This window comes from Gymnoscopelus microlampas (genome assembly GCF_963454915.1).
Source record: "Gymnoscopelus microlampas genome assembly, chromosome: 17".
In the NCBI taxonomy this organism is placed as follows: Eukaryota; Metazoa; Chordata; class Actinopteri; order Myctophiformes; family Myctophidae; genus Gymnoscopelus; species Gymnoscopelus microlampas.
Window position 1 is genome coordinate 46741414 of NC_139954.1, and position 17500 is coordinate 46758913.

Here is a 17500-nt window from a genome sequence, read left to right on the forward strand (position 1 = left end):
TGCTGAATGTTCCAAAACATTAAAAACATTCCCAAAGCAAAAACTAAAAAGTCTGAATGTTTGACAGCAGATCAGTGTCTGAGATCACATGGTACTGACCACACCCCCCCCCTCTCTCTCTCCCTCACTCCCTCTGTGTCTTTCTCTCAAATTATGACCTTCCTGTGTGTGAATGTGATTGGATGAGCCTTCGTGTGTTCTATGTGTATGAAAGGATTACGCCCGCCCGCCCGCCCGCCCACCCACCCACCCACACACACACACACACACACACACACACACACACACACACACACACACACACACACACACACACACACACACACACACACACACACACACACACACACACACACACACACACACACACACGCATCTAACAGCCGACCCACACCAGACTTTTCAAATCGCGCGTATGCGTGGAATTTACTGCGTGCGTACATCGCGTTTGGAAAGATCTGATTGACACCAATGATACGGGCTACACCAGGCTACACCGTCCAGGCTACACCAGGCTGTACTCTGTCCTCTACCCTGAGCCATCCGAGTCTAGCAAAATGAGCAGGGGTTAGATGAGTTGTAGATGTGAGGTATATTATATTATATATTATAGGTGTAAGGCCAAGCAGTAGCCTTACCAGTTTGTTTTGGGATGTCTGGAGCTTTGTTTTTAAGGCCTTTGTGGTGTTGCGGTACTATGAGGTGCATGCATAGTTGAAGTGACTAGGTTCCGTTCACCTCCACCACCTGTTCTCTCCCCTCCAGATAGGATTTCATCCAGTTCACTGATGTACTGCAAACCGTTTGCTTTTAGCTTACCAATCAATAAGAGTGATTTACTGTGTAAAATGCTTTTTGGAGGTCCAGCATGACCATGCCGCAGTATTTGCCCACGTCCACCTCAAGTTTGATGTGGTCGTTCAAATAGAGAAGGCATGTGTCAGTGACTACTATTGATTACATCAGTACATTAATGACCACTGAAAAGACACTTGTGTGTGTGAAATGTAATGCTACGCTTATGACTTCAATACAATGTCTCTTCCCCTTGAAAAGCTTATAAAAGCTAAAAAAAATACAAAACAAATTGGTAAAAAAAAAATGAAGTATCAATCAATCAATCAATCAATCAACCAACCACTTTTATTCAACCCAGACTTGCCGTGACATCATGCAGAAGGGGGTGGAGTTATAATCATGACATCATGCAGAAAGGGGTGGAATTATAATCATGACATCATGCAGAGGGGGCTGGAGTTAGAATCATGACATCATGCAGAAGGGGGTGGAGTTAGAAGAGAGGAGCATCACCTGGGTCAGGAGGTGAGATGGTTTTCCTGCCATGTTTCTGAGAATCAGAGACGTTTCCCTGTCCAGATAGACATGCTGCTGACAGACAGACAGACAGACAGACAGACAGACAGACAGACAGACAGACAGATAGAGAACTTTAAGCTTTTCTTAAGAAATCTGTGATTAAAACTTTATCCTGTGATTCATTCATGGATTAATCTGTAAACTGTCCGTCCGCCATCTTGGATTTGTCGTGAAAATAAACAGAAGTAATATTACTCTGTTGAGAATCATTTTAGATTTGAGAGTCTGGAGAAGAAACATTAGACTGAAAACACACACACACACACACACACACACACACACACACACACACACACACACACACACACACACACACACACACACACACACACACACACACACACACACACACACACAGTATTTCCGTGTACCTCGGTGCTAGCCTGTCCCTGATTGGCTGCGTCAGGAGGGGGCGTGGCAGACAGCACACTGTCCAATGAGTCCATGGAGGAGGCGGAGTTAACACTGACCCCTGACGCAGAGGTCACGGAGGAGCGTGATGATGATTGGACGATGGAACGCAGCTGATGTAGAGACACAAACATTATTATTATTATTATTATCATATTATTAGGGCCCGAGCACTGCACAGTAGTGCCAAGCCCTATTGAAACTGCAATGATTATTCCGCTTCTGCTTCCGCTTCCCGATAATGAATCGCGTTTTTGAGGGGCAATACGTACTCCAAAAGTTATGCAACTTTGCACACTTTGTGCTTCAAGCCCGACAATACGGTTTCACCTACATGTATAAAAATCGGTACACACCTGTATCATGTCCCAACTTACGAAAAAGTCTCTGGAGCCATGACCAAAACCAAACAGGAAGTCGGCCATTTTGAATTGATAGTGGCGTTTTTGTGTATTTCACGCCGTTTTCACGGGTTGTAATTTAACAAACTCCTCCCAGGCGGATTATCGGATCCGCCTCAAATTCGCTCAGAGTACATAAAAGACGTTAACGATGAAAAGTTATCAAAAGTGACCATGGCAAAGCGTCAAACTTCAACGCCAAACAGGAAGTGAGAATAGCCGATCTACAATTCCTTTAAACAGCCATAACTTCGGTTCGCAGCATGCTACCGAGTCCAAATTTGGTATGTGGACTTAGACCACCAATAGGGACGAGCTGTAATTGCTGAAGCCCCGCCCCCTCTGTCTTCCTATTGGCTGGCCTTTAAACAGCCATAACACTGGTTCCGAGCATCGAATACCTACGAAATTGCTAGGTACACTTAGACGGCCAATAGGGACAGGCTGAAATTGTTTAAGCCCTGTAGCCTTACAGGGTTGTATCTTGGACAGAACGTCGAGGGCCCGTTCATCGCTGCTTTAATTATTATTGTTATGCAAAGAGTTTGTTTTTTGATTGATTGAATATTTATTAACATGATTGTTAACAGCAGTGGTGTACTAGGTACTTACTCAAGTACTGCACTTTACAATTACTACCATTTTTTGGTATTTTTATTTTAGAGTATTTCCAATTTTTAATACTTTTACTTCTACATTTCAGAACCAAATATTGTACTTTTACTCCATTACAGTTATTTGAAAACTTTAGTTACTAGTTACTTTGCAGATTTTTATTATTATTATAAAACATACATTAACCACTATATACATTTCAGCCTTTAGAAAATAGCAGATACGTCGCGATGCGATGCATTGTGAGCTTGTAGATCTGCTATTTTCAAAGGATTTGTATACATTTTATACATTTGAAAATGGGAAATTCTGCATAATGAGTACTTTTACTTTTGGTTATTTTAAGTACGTTTTGATACCAATACTTTTTTACTTTTACTCAAGCAAATTTTGAATTCCGGACTTTTACTTGTAACAGAGTATGTATACATTGCAGAATTGATACTTTTACTTAAGTAAAACATTTGAGTACTTTTTCCACCACTGGTTAACAGTACAGTCAAAGGTTAGCAGACTCTCTCTACAGCTACACACAGCATGACGGTGTGTGCGTGTGCGCGCGCGTGTGTGTGTGTGTGTGTGTGTGTGTACCTCTTGCTCGGTCCCCACAGATCCGGTGCGTCGGTGTTGGCGGTGGGAAGGGGCGGGGCGACGCATGGTGGCCCACGAATAAGCGGAGGGGGAAGAGGAGGAGCCAAGCGAGTGGGATGAGCTTTGGGCTGCCTCGTCCATACTGAGAGACGCCTGAGAAGAACACGCCCACTTATATTATTATTAATAACAATTATTATTACTAATAATAATAATAATAATAATAATAATAAATATAGCTGCAAGCAGCGACAAACGGGCAAAATGCAAAAAAGCAATATGCAATAATAGCACAATAAGACGTAGAAACAGAATAGATTGAACTTGAGACAAAGCAGCCCATGCAATTAACAAATGAGCATTCTGAACAGCTGAGCAGAGGGCTGAGGGATTGTGGATATTGTAATGTATCTCTGTATTGTGTTGCTTATAATGCAGATTCCAAACTCGTATCATAAATTCTGTTATCATGACAAAAGTTTGCAATTTATTTTATTTAAAGAGGTGGTGCCATGGTTTTGCACTTTTTCTGTTTTTCATGTGTCTATGAGGTTGATAGAACTTCATTAAGCCCCCTGGTGGTGTTTTTATGGTGTTTTATGTCTTCTCTGACTATTTTGAGTTTCTACCTGGAGGCTGAAACCTTTTTTTTCTTTTTTCTTTTTTTTTTAAGCAAAATGTATTCAAAGAGTAGGCATGACAATGTATTCACATTTTGCAAAAACTAAAACAACTCTGAGGCTGAAACCTTGAGGGTCATTATCATAACACAACAGGTGTGGGCATGAGGAGGAGGAGGGACTAGGACAGGTGGGTGGTGCTAAGGTGGTGGAGGAGGTGCTAAGGTGAGAACCAGGTATACTTAATGAACTGGAGGCGTGTCCACATAAAAACATAATTTTAACAATTTCTGTACACTTTTATGAAAAAAATCTTCCTCCTAGTATAACCATAATACCTGATGATTATGTTTTAGGGGGGGGGGGGGGGGGGGGATCACTGAAAATCACAGCACCCCGTCTTTAATCTTTCTAGACAACACAGATGGATTGTATATTCTAATTAGGCTTATACATGTTGTCACCATGGTAACAACACCACCATGGTGACAACACCACCATGGTGACAACACCACCATGGTGAACACACACACACACACACACACACACACACACACACACACACACACACACACACACACACACACACACACACACACACACACACACACACACACACACACACACACACACACACACACACACACACACACACACACCTTCTCCAGCTGAGCAGTGATGTCATCCAGGCTGAAGTTAGAAGCTAGTGGAGGTCGTGAGGTGGTTGTCCCTGTACTGCTGCTGCTGCTGCTGCTGGCGCCTCCCGCTGGCTGAGGCCTGCTACTGCGGCCTGCCGGAGGCCTGTGGCCAACCTGAGCAACACAAACACAACAAGTATTCATAAATATGATTTGATTTGATTTGTTCTTTATTAAAGTGTCATGCTTCCAAAGGAAGCCCAGCCCATATGGACTTACAGGACACTAGCATTTCATTTGACAAACGATGAACCGACATAATAATTCAAAAACAATAAACAAACAAATAACAAACTAAAACACTCAAGCTTCCTGCCCATGGCAGATTACATAAATACAACTTAAAATACAACATCTAATTCAATAATTAAATCATTCATTCATTCATTCATTCAATAATAGGCACCCTTGCATCGTCCAGTACACCCTTTCGTGCAGCGACAGTGGATTAATTCATGGCACAATTTGGATGCTTCAGAGAGAGAGTGGTCCAAAACTGTTGTCACCCAGTTGTTTCCTTTGTCCAGCCCCATTCAGATGGCTCTGGCATCTCTGGTTCCAGGACCAATGCCTGGTTCCAACAGTTTGTAGCAAGTTAGTAAGTGCACTTGTTGTGCTACTTGAGTGCTGCCAGCGTGGGTTGGAGGAGTGTTCTCTAGTGTTCTGTGTTAAGAGCTGTTTCCTGGCAGCATTCACTTCCGTGCACTCACTGGTTCGGTCATACATGAGCACCACAAATCACTCTAGCAGGAACATTGATCCTTCACTGACCTCACTTGGCGTGTGTAGGAGTTTACTGAAAGCCTCATTCACCTCTGGGAATGACTTCCAAGTTTCCCAGGCAGTCTTATTTCCTCTGCCAGCGAACACAGATACAGCGTCACACCCGGTGAAAACGTGAAAGACTGGGAGAGTCACACACTGTGTTGGAGTCATTGCATTTCATGAACAGCTATGTACCGAATGCTTTCTCCAACACCAAAGGCAACCCACAGCTCATCGGGACCTATCTTGCTGAATGAAGCCACAGCCAGTACAACCCATAGACTGTATAAAAGAGATGGAAAAAAGCCAGACCGCTGGTTTCTACAGAGCGAAAATGAAGCCGATTGTTCAGGAATTTGAAATCCGCCATCTCTAATATCAGCCCAAAAGCACGTCGGTAACAGGAACCGGAAAACAATCCCCAAAGAATGCTATTGGTTGGGTAGCTTGTCAATCAAATCATCCCGCCCCTCCTAGAGAATAGCCTACTTTATCGTCAATTTTAAAATAAATGGGACCATAATTTAGCAAAACGTATATCATGATGATTGAAAGGAGACTTAAAACTAGGGACTGGAAGCATATAGAATTTATTTGAATACAAATGTACAATTTTTATTAAGGTAAGAAAATCTAGTCTAAAGTTTGGCAAAAACACATCCGCTTGCGTTAAAATAAATGCTTTCTGACACCCGCAGGGGTAACAAAAAAAAACAAAACAGCGCCAAACAGGCCATTCATATGAACTGTCTCACTTCCGTATTGGCCTCATTGTAAATATGTCAGGCTGGCCCCTTGGTTCTACCACATCAGTATCAACAGTGCGTATGGTCCCCTTCTTACACCCCTTTGGCACAGCATCTGCCCCACGCAGAAGCAGACGAGTGTCAGCCTCCTCTTGCGGTGTGTCATTGTAGGTGTGGCCTTTATAAGAGACCAGTGTCTGTTACACTGAGGAAATCACTGCATGTTTAATTTTTTTTCTCTCCCCCAAACAGGAAGCACAAGACGTCCAAAATGTCAAATCAATGGACGACAAAGTAATCACATTAACACTTTTTTTTATTGGCACAAACCAATAAACCAACGCTTACGCGTTTGGGCTATGAGCCTTCAGGGGTTGGAGGTCAGGGGTGAGAGGTCAGGGGTGAGAGGTCAGGGCTTGTACCTTGCTGTCAGTCAGGCGGTTGGTTTTGGATCCGATGGAGGTGAGCTCCTGCTCTATGGAGGAGAGATCATCCATCAGAGCATCCAGATCCACCTGTCTGGACCCCCCCTGGTTCAATGCCTCTGGAACACACACACACGCATGCACGCGCACACACACACACACACACACACACACACACACACACACACACACACACACACACACACACACACACACACACACACACACACACACACACACACACACACACCCATTAGCGACGCATAGAGGTACTTGTGTGTGTGCGTGTGCGTGTGCGTGTGTGCGTGTGTGCGTGTGTGCGCGCGCGTGTGTGTGTGTGTGTGTGTGTGTGTGTGTGTGTGTGTGTGTGTGTGTGTGTGTGTGTACCATTTATATTGTAGACAGAGAAGCGGTAGGTCAAGGCGGCCATGTTGGTCTCCTGTCTGAGTGGGGCCTTCTGTTGGGGGCGTGGCTTGTCTGGACGACCGTCATCCAGACTCTACAGAGAGAGAGAGAGAGAGAGAGAGAGAGAGAGAGAGAGAGAGAGAGAGAGAGAGAGAGAGAGAGAGAGGAGAGATTAGGACAACAAACTAACAAACATAGTTGTTAGAAAGGCTCAGACGTAAAATATGTTCATTATTATTTACCACCTTAAGACTGAGTTAAAGGAGTAGTTCACCCAAATCATTAATTCAGGTTTCAGGGTTATTTTTTTTTGTTCTTGCGAGAGAATCCACCGGTCATCACATTATTAGCTTAGGAACGCATGTGTCCAAAACCTCCATCAGGTCAAGGCTACTTGAACTTAAAAACAATTTTGGAGACAAAAAAAAATGTAATTGAGAAAACACTCACGCACGGATTAGAAGGACAATATCTATATATCTATATATACATATATATATCTATATCTATATAATGTATGTATGTAGCCAGTGTGACGTCATATGACATCACGGTCGTGACATCACGATGAGACACGCCAGTGTGGCGTAATCTCACGACAGCATGACATCACATCCTACCTATAAATAGGTAGGATGCACCAGTTCGACGGCTTCCATCCTCAACACAACCCACGCCGACGACCCTTTACACAAATAAACTGCTAACTTCATCTCTGCGATTTCAACTATCTTTTCACATTGTACATCACTGCACACTCCCCACAGGTCTGCCATACCAGGTCTGAGTAATCACAAAGTGGGTTTTGGTCATTGGAGAGGTGATGCACGTCACCTCTTTCTGAAGTGGGTACTTTCAAAGCCTGCCGTGGATTTAGGAGAGCACAAAACTCTCTCACACTGTGAGGTGCCTGTAAGGTGGCACTGCAAAGTGAACGACGCGTCACGCTAGACGTTCGGGCGCTAGACGTTATATATATATATATATATATATATATATATATATATATATACATATACATATACATATACATATACATATATATACATACATACATACATACATACATACATACATACATACATACACACACACACACACACACACACACACACACACACACACACACACACACACACACACACACACACACACACACACACACACACACACACACACACACACACACACACACACACATACATACATACATACATATATATATATATATATATATATATATATATATATATATTAATACTATATATATATTGATCTCAGTATGGATCACTGTAATCGATATATTATAACTGTTTGATCTCAGTCAGGATTACTGTAATGGATACAGAACATCATTTATCACCAGCTAATGCATGGAGGTATCTTGTAATAATGTTACAACAGCAAGGAGACTGGACTGGTTTAAAACTTTAAATGTACAGCTAGCGTGCCTTCCTGCAGCAGATCAAACCGTCTCTCATACAATATTCAAACATTAAACATTAGTGTACCTGGGTCAGTTTGTCCAGCTCTCCCAGCCAGGCTCCAAACATCTTGTCCAGATCCTGGTCATCTTCATCGCTGTCTTCCTCAGCTCCATGCTCCACCTCCTCATCGGACACCTGCTCCATCTGTAGGCCAGGAGGAGAACTGCATGTCACTTATTGTATTAAATACAATGTTATGTTAATACAATATGTATGGTAGAGTATGTTAATACAATATAACTTATACAATATGTATGGTAGAGTATGTTAATACAATATAACTTATACAATATGTATGGTAGAGTATGTTAATACAATATAACTTATACAATCTGTATGGTAGAGTATGTTAATACAATATAACTGATACAATCTGTATGGTAGAGTATGTTAATACAATATAACTTATACAATCTGTATGGTAGAGTATGTTAATACAATATAACTTATACAATCTGTATGGTAGAGTATGTTAATACAATATAACTGATACAATATGTATGGTAGAGTATGTTAATACAATATAACTTATATAATCTGTATGGTAGAGTATGTTAATACAATATAACTTATACAATCTGTATGGTAGAGTATGTTAATACAATATAACTTATATAATCTGTATCCAACCCTACAACCCTTCCTGGTCACTCAGAGCTAACCCAGTATGAACCTTCTCTAAAACACCCTGGACAATGCTCCACACGTCCTAGACTCTTCTCTCTTCTCTAAAACACCCTGGACAACAGTCCACACGTCCTAGACTCTTCTCTCTTCTCTAAAACACCCTGGACAACACGTCCTAGAATCTTCTCTCTTCTATAAAACACCCTGGACAACGCTCCACACGTCCTAGAATCTTCTCTCTTCTATAAAACACCCTGGACAACGCTCCACACGTCCTAGACTCTTCTCTCTTCTCTAAAACACCCTGGACAACGCTCCACACGTCCTAGACTCTTCTCCCTTCTATAAAACACCCTGGACAACGCTCCACAAGTCCTAGACTCTTCTACCTTCTCTAAAACACCCTGGACAACGCTCCACACGTCCTAGACTTTTCTCCCTTCTGGCTCCCAATCTGTGGAACAAACTCCCCATTGCAGTTAGACTGCAGACTCAACTCTCAATCTTCCACTGTAATCTGTAGACTAACCTCTTCAGACCGTAGCACTTGACGGTCATACAGTTTCATGCAAAGGTTCAAACTGGGACTGAGAATCTCTCTATCTCTCTAATCATCTCTCTCTCATCTCTCTCTAATCATCAACATTGTAAAAAGAGCCATAACATTTAGGAAACACCTAAAGATTAGTAACCCCCAAATCCTATCATTATAAAGCCTTCAAAAGCCATGTGAAGCCATGTGACTAATATAAACACATAAGAGAAGATTACTACCCTACATGCACACAAATAACAAAAACAAAGATACAGTTTGACTCTATCCAGGTAATCCTCTATTTATTAGGTGAGAAAGACCGATGTTCAAGGTTGGCAGCAACATATGTAGCACATGTAGCAGGCTGCCACAAGATGAGGGACAATGGGTGAACACTATACGTCAACTACAGTTAATAGACTAATGTCATTTTGTTTTTCCTTGTCTTGTTTGTATTATTTGTTCTGATTCTGAAAATGTACTATTATTTTGTAACTTGTATCATACTGTATGTAATGCTTTGGCAATATAAGAACGCTTGTCATGCCAATAAAGCATATTTGAATTGAATTGAGAGACGATCACTTCAGTGTTCTCTACAGGTCACTGACTGCAGTCTGTTAGCACCCTCTGGTGGCCAACAGACAGCACTGCAGTACAGCAATATGCAGCAATACAGGCTAAACCTTCAGACATAATTATTAACATATATATTATAATATAACCATGTGATAAAGGGGTGTACCAGATTCTTGACTAGAATCCATTTCAGCTTGATACATTTCTATATCATGCACAGTTAATGATATAATTTGCATATTCGAATGGATTAGCAGAAATAAACAAGTAGAGGTCGTCCATGTGTTCTGGTTATTTAGTAAGTGAATGAATACTGTATCTCAGTCAGGTGTACGACATTTGCAATGTAACCATAGCCATGTTTATAGTGGTTAATTAGCATAAACTCAAAGCAAACATGGTCATTTTCTGTTGAATGTACTTAGTGTTATACTCCTGTAAAACTGATCACTACAGAGGCAGACAATAATCTGTCCATAAACTATGGCCATACATTGATTTCATAATGATTATTCATCATGACTTATCGATATGTTCTGGAATTTCAGCCAATCAGGAGAGAGTACCCATTAATCAGCTTAAGTTGTATAATGTTCCAGTTCTGCTCATTTATTTGTATCATTACTTCTGATTTCACTTGTTCATCCTGTATCTTGTAGTTCTGGGTTATTAGTTATTTTAAGCCGTTTTGTAAAGCCACTTTGGGTTCTAAGAAAAGCACTATATAATTCTGATGTATTATTATTATTCTCTTTCCTGATTGGATGAAATTAGTATCCTGACCTGAAAATGCTTTTTCTATTTATTAAAGAGCAGGAGAGACAGAGAGATTGAACAAACACTGCATATCAATGATTACCATCAGTAAGGGTGCCGCGGTTCACGGATTTTAACCGAACCGTACGGTACGACATGCACGGTTCAATACGCATTTATGAACCGCAATCTTTCGGTTCGCAATCAGAGAATTTCTTACAGCTGGCCACACTGACCAGCAGAACTGTGCCTACACTACAGCAAGCACTCTGTGCTGTAGAAATCCCCGCCCCGCGAGTAGACATCCAATCACTGGCTCGCCCCCTCCCCCCTACCGCCTGTGTGTGTGAAATCCGAGCCGCAGCCCACAGGAGTCAGGAAACAAAAGTCATCATGGCAAGCGGCGGAGTGGAGGAGAGTGCGAGAGAAAAGTTTGATGAGGCGCCAGCCTCATTCAGATCTGCGGTGTGGGAACACTTTGGTTTCCCTGTTGACTATGATGACGGGGGAGAGAAAAAAGTGGACAGGGCTAAGACTATCTGTAAGCATTGCTTAAAGCGTGTGGCGTATGCACATGGGAACACTAGCAATATGAGCACACATCTACAGCGTCACCACCCCGATGTAGCGCTCGCTTGGAGCAGGCCAGCCGCGCAGGTAACATCGGCACAAAAACAACAGACTATCCGAGAAACTTTGCAGCAGCCCTATAGCTTTGGTTCTGTGAAACACAAGAAAATAACCCTTGCAATTGGGATGTGCATTGCTAAAGATATGCAGCCTCTTTCCATGGTTGAAAACGTGGGCTTTCGTCACGTAGTGAAAACCATCGACCCACGTTACATTGTGCCTGGCCGTACACATTTCAGCGAGAAAGTAATTCCTGCCATCTATGAAACAGTGCGCCAGGAGCTTGTAGACGATTTGGCTAAAGCCCAAAGCCTCGCGCTGACCACTGATGGCTGGACGTCCCGTGCAACGGAAAGTTACCTTACTGTTACAGCTCACTATTTGTCAGATTGGGAAATCAAAAGTGCAGTGCTGCAAACTCGTGCAATGCATGAAAGCCACACAAGCGCCAACTTGGCAGAAGAGATGAGAAACGCAGTGACAGAGTGGAAGTTGGAGCGGCCGCCTTTAACCATCCCGGTCGCCACAGATAATGCATCGAATATAGTCAACGCGATCAATGCAGTGGAGGCGCTGGGGCCACAGATAGGCTGCTTCGCCCACACTCTTAACCTCGCAGCCAAGAAGTCAGTTGACAACAACACAGTGTCCCGTCTTCTAGGGAAAGTAAGGCGAGTTGTCACGTTTTTCCACAAAAGCACCACCGCCAACAGTAAGATGACTGAGAAACAAAAGGCATTAACATTGCCTACAAACATGTTAATCATGGATGTCAGTACTCGTTGGAACACTACACATGACATGTTAGAACGATATCTGGAACAGCAGCCTGCCGTCTATGCCACATTAATGGACACAGCTGTGAAGAAGAATGTCAAGGACATGGCAATGTTAAATGACAACGAACAAAGAATGGCAGAACAACTCGTTCAACTCCTTAAACCACTTAAGTCTGTCACTAAATTAATGAGCAGCGAGACAACACCCACCGCTTCTATGATACTCCCTCTAAAGGTTCAAATCCTTGATGCCATGGCACCACTAGCCGAGGACAGTCCAACCATCAGAGAGGCTAAAGCAGCAATTGTACGGGACCTTACTCCAAGGTATTTATATATAAATCCTCCTAGATTATTATTATTGCCATGCATTAAACCTAATAGCCTATCATGTTTTGTCCTTGCTTATTGCAAGTTGCTATGGATTATAGTTTGATTTTTTATGTGTATTAGTTTAGTTATATTTTGTGTATTTTGTTTTTATCACATTCTAATAATTTGTTAGTCATATTTGGTTATAGTGGTTCCTTATGGGGAGTCGGGACCACTATAACCAATATTATTATAATCAAGATTAAGAATGTCTGCTAATAGTGCTAAATGCCTAAATTGTAGGTACACAGATCCTGACCTTGTAAGGTACCTTCAAAAGACCACAGCGATGGATCCCAGGTTTAAATCCCTCCCTTTCCTGGATGAACCATCTCGTGTCCGGGTCTACAGTGAAATCACTGCAGAAATCTTGGAGCATGAACAGCAGGTAGGCTATTTTGTGATTTTATGATTGCCATTATATTTGCACTATATATATGCTGCATGTATGGACACAAATGCAACATATTATACATGTGTCAAAGCAAAGGATAAAAAACAAAAAAAGCATGAGAGCTTTTTTCATTTGTCCTGTAATATTTTATATCTTAAAACATTTGTTGTGTATTATTACTATTGTTGCAGACTCAGAGTCAAGCAGAGCCAGAGGCCAGGCCAGGCCCATCCACAGAGGGACGAAATCCATTCTCCCCTCCTCCCAGGAAGAAGACAGCCATGTCAGAGCTATTCGGAGAGGTTTACAGAACCCAGCGTCAGGTCAAGCCCCTTTCTCAGTTAGTCGAGGAGGAACTCAACTTCTACAGGTTAGCGGACTGCATCGATGTGGAGGATGATCCATTTGTGTGGTGGAAGGACAACGAGGCAAAGTACCCTCGTGTCGCAAAAGTTGCAAAGCGTCACCTCTGTGTCCCAGGAACATCTGTTGCAAGTGAGAGAGTTTTCTCCACTACAGGGGACATTGTTAGTGCATGCCGCTCTCGCCTTTCTGCAGAGAATGTTGACAAGCTTGTGTTCTTGCAGAAGAATCTCAAAATAGAAGAATACAAAAAAAAGCCAACCTAAATAAGCTATGCTACTGAAGTACTAATGTTTATTGTGTTAAGTGTTACTGCTGCAAGCCATTTGTATTTAACAGTTTCCTCTAATTCTGATAGCCTAAGCCTACTGAATGTGAAGTCAGTCACTGCTTAAAGTTGTTTAATGCTAGCCTGCTAGGCATTTGATTTACTTTTATTTAAATGTGTCCTCTAATTTAATTGTATATGGCAGCTGGGTTCCTTTAGGGGGGTCAAAAACGGCCCTTTCAAGTCTGTAAGTGGTGAACTTGAAATTTAAGAGTTTTAGAACCACTGGTATGGCTATTGCCAAAACTGTGCACCTTATTTTGATATTTTATATTTTATACTACAGTGAGTGTATACCAGTTAGAGTCTGTTTAATAGAAAATTATTTTACATGTTGGAATAGTTGAGGCTAAGTTGAGGCACTTTAATTTTTAATTCATGTTTATTGTTTACTTTTGTTTGTTCTGTTTATTTTTCTACAAAGTACTTCAATTTGCTCATAAGCAAATAAAGAAAATATTTTGAAGAGTCATTTTTTTGTTCTTTATATGTAAAATACGTACCGAAACTGAACCGAAACCGTGGCCCCAAAACCGAGGTACAAACCGATCCGTGGGCCAACTGTACCGTGGCACCCCTAACCATCAGTATAATATACTATAAGGGTATTTAACATGTATTGTCAGATCAATTAAGCTCTATAATCTAGACTATATAGAGTCTATATAGTGACAGAATGTTGAGGAATGGCCTCCAGAGCCACACCCAGCCATCCTGGCAGACTGACCCAGACACAGAGAGCTATTCCTGGGGAGCTGCCCCACGGTCGCCCCCTCTCCCTGGAGGGAGAGAGCCAGCACACACACACACACACACACACACACACACACACACACACACACACACACACACACACACACACACACACACACAAGGGAAGGGTGCTACAATTAGATCCCTGTGGTTAGCAAAGTCTGTCATTTGGACAGAGGGTTTTGTGTGTGTGTGTGTGTGTGTGTGTGTGTGTGTGTGTGTGTGTGTGTGTGTGTGTGTGTGTGTGTGTGTGTGTGAGAGAGGCTTGGGTTTGTGGTCCAACCTGTGGTTTAAGGACCACAGGGGAGCCATGATGACGGAAGGTTTGGGGTCCACTACATTTCTAGGAAGTATATTATGAAGTAGAGAAAGTTCTCCTCAGAGCACAGGTCTCCGCCAGGTCAAGTAGGTTATTGTGGGCCAGCAATGCTCAGAATTTGCCAATCAGGATGGAATATGAAAAATCAAACAAAAACAAAAAAGTCTTGATCACTTAGATAATTAGAGATTAGAGATCATTTGTACTGATTTGCGTGATGTTTCGACAAGATTTGTAGGATTAATATATGATTTACATTTACATATTCATGATTTACGGCATTTTGTTCAAAACCGGCCATTCCTGCAAGCTTTAGATGTAAATCTAAGCCAATCAATCAGGATGGAATATGAAAAAACAGAGCCATCTTGATCACATGACTATAGAGATCATGTGTACAGATCTGTGTGACATTTTGATAAAATCTGAAGGAGTGGTATCGAAAAATGTGTTTTACATTAGTCGGCCTTCCTGGCGGTGCTATAAAAGGCAGATCTGAAAAATACAGGGCAAAAATACAGGGCAAACGTTTTTCTTTGGCCTCTAGAGAGCGCATACAAAGTTTTACACAGATCAGTGCAGTTATAGGTAAAAACACAAATCAGCCTGTTATAGCGCCACCATGACGCTGATTTGAACATTTTTACGTGGCATTTCTTCCTCGGCATAGTGGGAATGTGTGTGCAACATTTCACGGAAATCGTTGATGTTCATTGAGGCATTTTGTTCAAAACGAAGCACTCCTGCAAACTTTGGAAGCCAATCTTAGCCAATCAGGATGGAATATGATACATCTGAAAAATCCCTTTGGTTTAATGACTATAGAGATACTGTGTACTGATGTGCGTGATGTTTGGACAAAATCTGTAGGAGTACAGTCAAAATGTTTTTTTTTTGCAAAAAACTGCCTCCTGGTGGCGCTATAACAGGCCCATGTGAAAAATGTGGGGCAGAGGTTCTGCTCTTGCATCCAGGGAGTGAGTGTGTGTGCACAGTTTTGCTTAGATTAAGCCAACGGCACCGGAGATTAGCTGTTTACAAACGGACACACAAACACACACACGGACGGACGGACGGACAGGGTGCAAAACATAGTCTCTCCATGCCTACAGCCTGGCGGAGACAATTAACCTGTTAAGCCGTGTTTCAAATCCGATATTAAAATGAGCTTAAAGACGCACTGAAGTGACATTTTCGGTCATTTTATTTTGAAGGTTCAGCCCGAAACGTCGGCTCAACGACTCTAAACCAATCAGAAGGTCCCATCCCTTCAGGCTATGGGACGTTGGATCTCAATCACTTCAGCCGTGGGCAACACGGCTAGTGTTTGTTTACAAGTGAGAGAGAGACGGCCAGTGAAGCGCGTTTGCTACTACCTGGCTTATTTCTAACCCATAATGTTTTCAGATACATATTTTAGTGTGCAGATGAAGTTTAAAATGAGTAATACACTCATCTTCAATGAGATTCAAAACGGAGTATCTCTGTAATTAAAATCAGCTGTGTTTGAAGAACGTGCAGCTATGGGAATCAAACAGGTGCATGTAATCAAGATTCATTTATATTCACGAAGGTCGAGTTATGTCATCACGCAGCACGTTTTCGTTTACAGGAAGTAATTAAGATTGGCTTTTTAGGGACTTTAGATGTAAAAATACACAAAAATGTTTTTTTTTCTTTTTTTTTGGCATCTATTGTTAGGTATGCCCATATGATGACCACGGATATGCTCTAAAAGTGTGAAAAACATATTTTTCATTTCACTACACCTTTAAGGGAGGGTTAGGTAACCTAAGTAAATCACTTACCCTCCCTTTAAGGGAGGGCCAGCCGGCCGGCAGACCTCTGACGTCACTCTAACTCAGACATAACCATAAACAAACCCGAAATGCCCATATGTAGGCAAGACCTCGGCCACGTCACTATAACTCAGACATAACCATAAACAAAGCCGATACACCCATATATAGGCAAGACCAAGGCCACGTCACTATGACTCAGACATAACCATAAACAAAGCCGATATGCCCTTATATAGGCATATATCTCTGCTGTCAGGCAGAAACCAACTATGTAGGCTATTCACTTTTCAGGAAATGAAAAAACATGCTTTTAGAACAACACTGACTCATCAAAGTTGGTATGGTGACTTTATACATTGTCGGGCCTTAATCACACAGTTGAAACAAGTGTTTTATGGCTGCCTTAAGCCTTACCTGAAGCATAAGGCCGTTTCAATTAATTTCCTATGGAAGTCACGTGGTTTTGATAAGGCTGTTTTGCCGTGCAAAGGAGGGCCGCGCTCACACAGTTAAAACAATCGTCTTATGGCTGCCTTATGCCTTATCGATGCTTTATCAAAATACAAATCCATTTCCCACAATGCTTTGCGGGAAGTGGGCAGTTCCGTGAGAGAAGCACACTGGCATAATGTCCGCTGTGTAGTCTTTTTGCACTCACTGCTGCTTGCTGCAGTTATCTTGGAGTGATCGCAAATGCAGCTGCTTGGTGACACAAAAAGATG

General features: G+C 42.0%; 2 protein-coding genes across 2 annotated transcripts in view; one reads left to right on the top strand and one right to left on the bottom strand.

Annotated features, from left to right (window-relative positions):
* The window catches only part of raph1a (Ras association (RalGDS/AF-6) and pleckstrin homology domains 1a), a 50846-nt gene that overhangs the window by 26823 nt on the left and 6523 nt on the right, over positions 1 to 17500 (bottom strand). Inside the window, exons 3-9 of the mRNA XM_084085380.1 lie at positions 8566 to 8685; positions 7037 to 7148; positions 6647 to 6768; positions 4675 to 4827; positions 3396 to 3548; positions 1749 to 1901; positions 1312 to 1389 (exon numbers count right to left, since the gene is read on the bottom strand). Of these exons, the coding sequence (XP_083941506.1) occupies positions 1312 to 1389; positions 1749 to 1901; positions 3396 to 3548; positions 4675 to 4827; positions 6647 to 6768; positions 7037 to 7148; positions 8566 to 8685 (891 nt within the window). The remainder of the gene's footprint in view (positions 1 to 1311; positions 1390 to 1748; positions 1902 to 3395; positions 3549 to 4674; positions 4828 to 6646; positions 6769 to 7036; positions 7149 to 8565; positions 8686 to 17500) is intronic.
* The window catches only part of LOC311065164 (E3 SUMO-protein ligase ZBED1-like), a gene marked incomplete at both ends in the record, with an annotated part of 32066 nt that continues 25760 nt past the window's right edge, over positions 11195 to 17500 (top strand). Inside the window, 3 exons of the mRNA XM_084085381.1 lie at positions 11195 to 12774; positions 13063 to 13207; positions 13405 to 13708. Of these exons, the coding sequence (XP_083941507.1) occupies positions 11195 to 12774; positions 13063 to 13207; positions 13405 to 13708 (2029 nt within the window). The remainder of the gene's footprint in view (positions 12775 to 13062; positions 13208 to 13404; positions 13709 to 17500) is intronic.